The following is a 1393-nucleotide window of genomic DNA, read 5'->3' as shown; positions in this document are numbered from 1 at the left end:
TTTTAAATTAAAATAAAATAAATTAAAATTAAATAAATATAATAATAAAATAAAATTATAAAATTTAAAATAAAACGAAATTATCAAAAGCTCATAATCAAATTATGACGATAATGAAGCTGTTGAGCCAAACTAAGTGTAACGTACTAATGATCTTTTTTGAACTGTGATGGTAAACAAATTTTATTATGAAGCTAATACTTAATGTACAAATTATAACAGATGTTTCAACCCTTTTACATAGTGTTGCGCCCATGCTTCGAGCATCGTAGATTTTGAAACCGCCGTCCGCTGACGTTGGTTACGAGAGAGAAAGTATTGAATATTCCCGTCGATGAGTCGTTGCTACGGGAATCAACAAGTAAAAGAATTGAAGTTACCGCGGGACTGTCAAACCGTTCGGATGTGTTCCCGGTGCATTTACGATTTATTCTGTTCTTACTGTAAAGTTGTGTTCGCATTAAAGTTCTTATTTTAAAACCGACGTGTGTTACATTTCCTTGCGGAAACGTGTCTTGTGAGTCAAGAGTGCGCGTACTGACGTCCGCGAGCGCAACATTTTGGGGGCTCGTCCGGGATAGAACGGACGAGCGGATCGGACTAACAGGACGGCCCTTCTTCGAAGTGTCAGATAGACGCTGCTAGCCATGGCATTGTTGAATACTCCGCGTAGAAAAGTGTGCACGCGATCCTCGGGGGATGCCGAACGAACATCTTCGGACGTCGAACGTTCGTCGGAAGCAGCGACGCCGGATTCGGAATCGCTTCTTCGTTCAAAATGTTCATTGAACATGAATTTTTCAAGTCAAAAGATACTTTAGTATTGACTCAAACCGACTACGTCAAGAGAATACTGCAGCAGAGTGGCATGAAAACTGCTAAGCCAGTTAAGGTTCCTATATTTCAGGGAGAGCAAACTAAAAATTATACATACAGAGAAATGGTTGGATGTTTGCTTTATGCATCGTCGAAGATAAGACCTGACATAGCATTTGGTGTGAATTATGTCAGTAGATTTATTGAGAAGCCAATGCAAGAAAACATCAATGATGTAAAGCATACCTTTTTAAAAAAAGAGGTAAAAAAAATGCCAAGTATACGCGTCCTCTGTACAAATGTTTCGCTATCAAAAATTAGCGCCAAACTACAAAAATTTGTAGTTGTTAGTAAAATAAAATAACTTTAAAAAAATTAAATGTTATATATATTACTTGTAGAAAAAATACATATTATAAAATAATTTTCTAAAAAAAAAAAAATGGCGTTAAATATGTGCTACTCGAACAAAAAAATTATTGTACTAAATTTTAAAAAAGTAATATGTACTAGTAATATGTACTAGTGATATCAATCAATAAATGGCGCCAAGTTACAGATCGGAAGAGCACACGTC

At 35.8% G+C, this 1393-nt stretch overlaps 1 protein-coding gene across 1 annotated transcript in view; it reads left to right on the top strand.

The window, feature by feature from the left end:
* Window positions 1-778: 778 nt before the first annotated feature.
* The window catches only part of LOC105449457 (insulin-like growth factor-binding protein complex acid labile subunit), a gene marked incomplete at its 3' end in the record, with an annotated part of 33820 nt that continues 33205 nt past the window's right edge, over window positions 779-1393 (top strand). Inside the window, exon 1 of the mRNA XM_011688710.1 lies at window positions 779-1078. Within this exon, the coding sequence (XP_011687012.1) occupies window positions 779-1078 (300 nt within the window). The remainder of the gene's footprint in view (window positions 1079-1393) is intronic.

This window comes from Wasmannia auropunctata, unplaced genomic scaffold (assembly GCF_000956235.1).
Source record: "Wasmannia auropunctata unplaced genomic scaffold, wasmannia.A_1.0 LD336076.1, whole genome shotgun sequence".
Lineage (NCBI taxonomy): Eukaryota > Metazoa > Arthropoda > Insecta > Hymenoptera > Formicidae > Wasmannia > Wasmannia auropunctata.
Note: the sequence above shows the minus strand (reverse complement) of the source record. Positions and strands in the feature narration are given on the sequence as shown.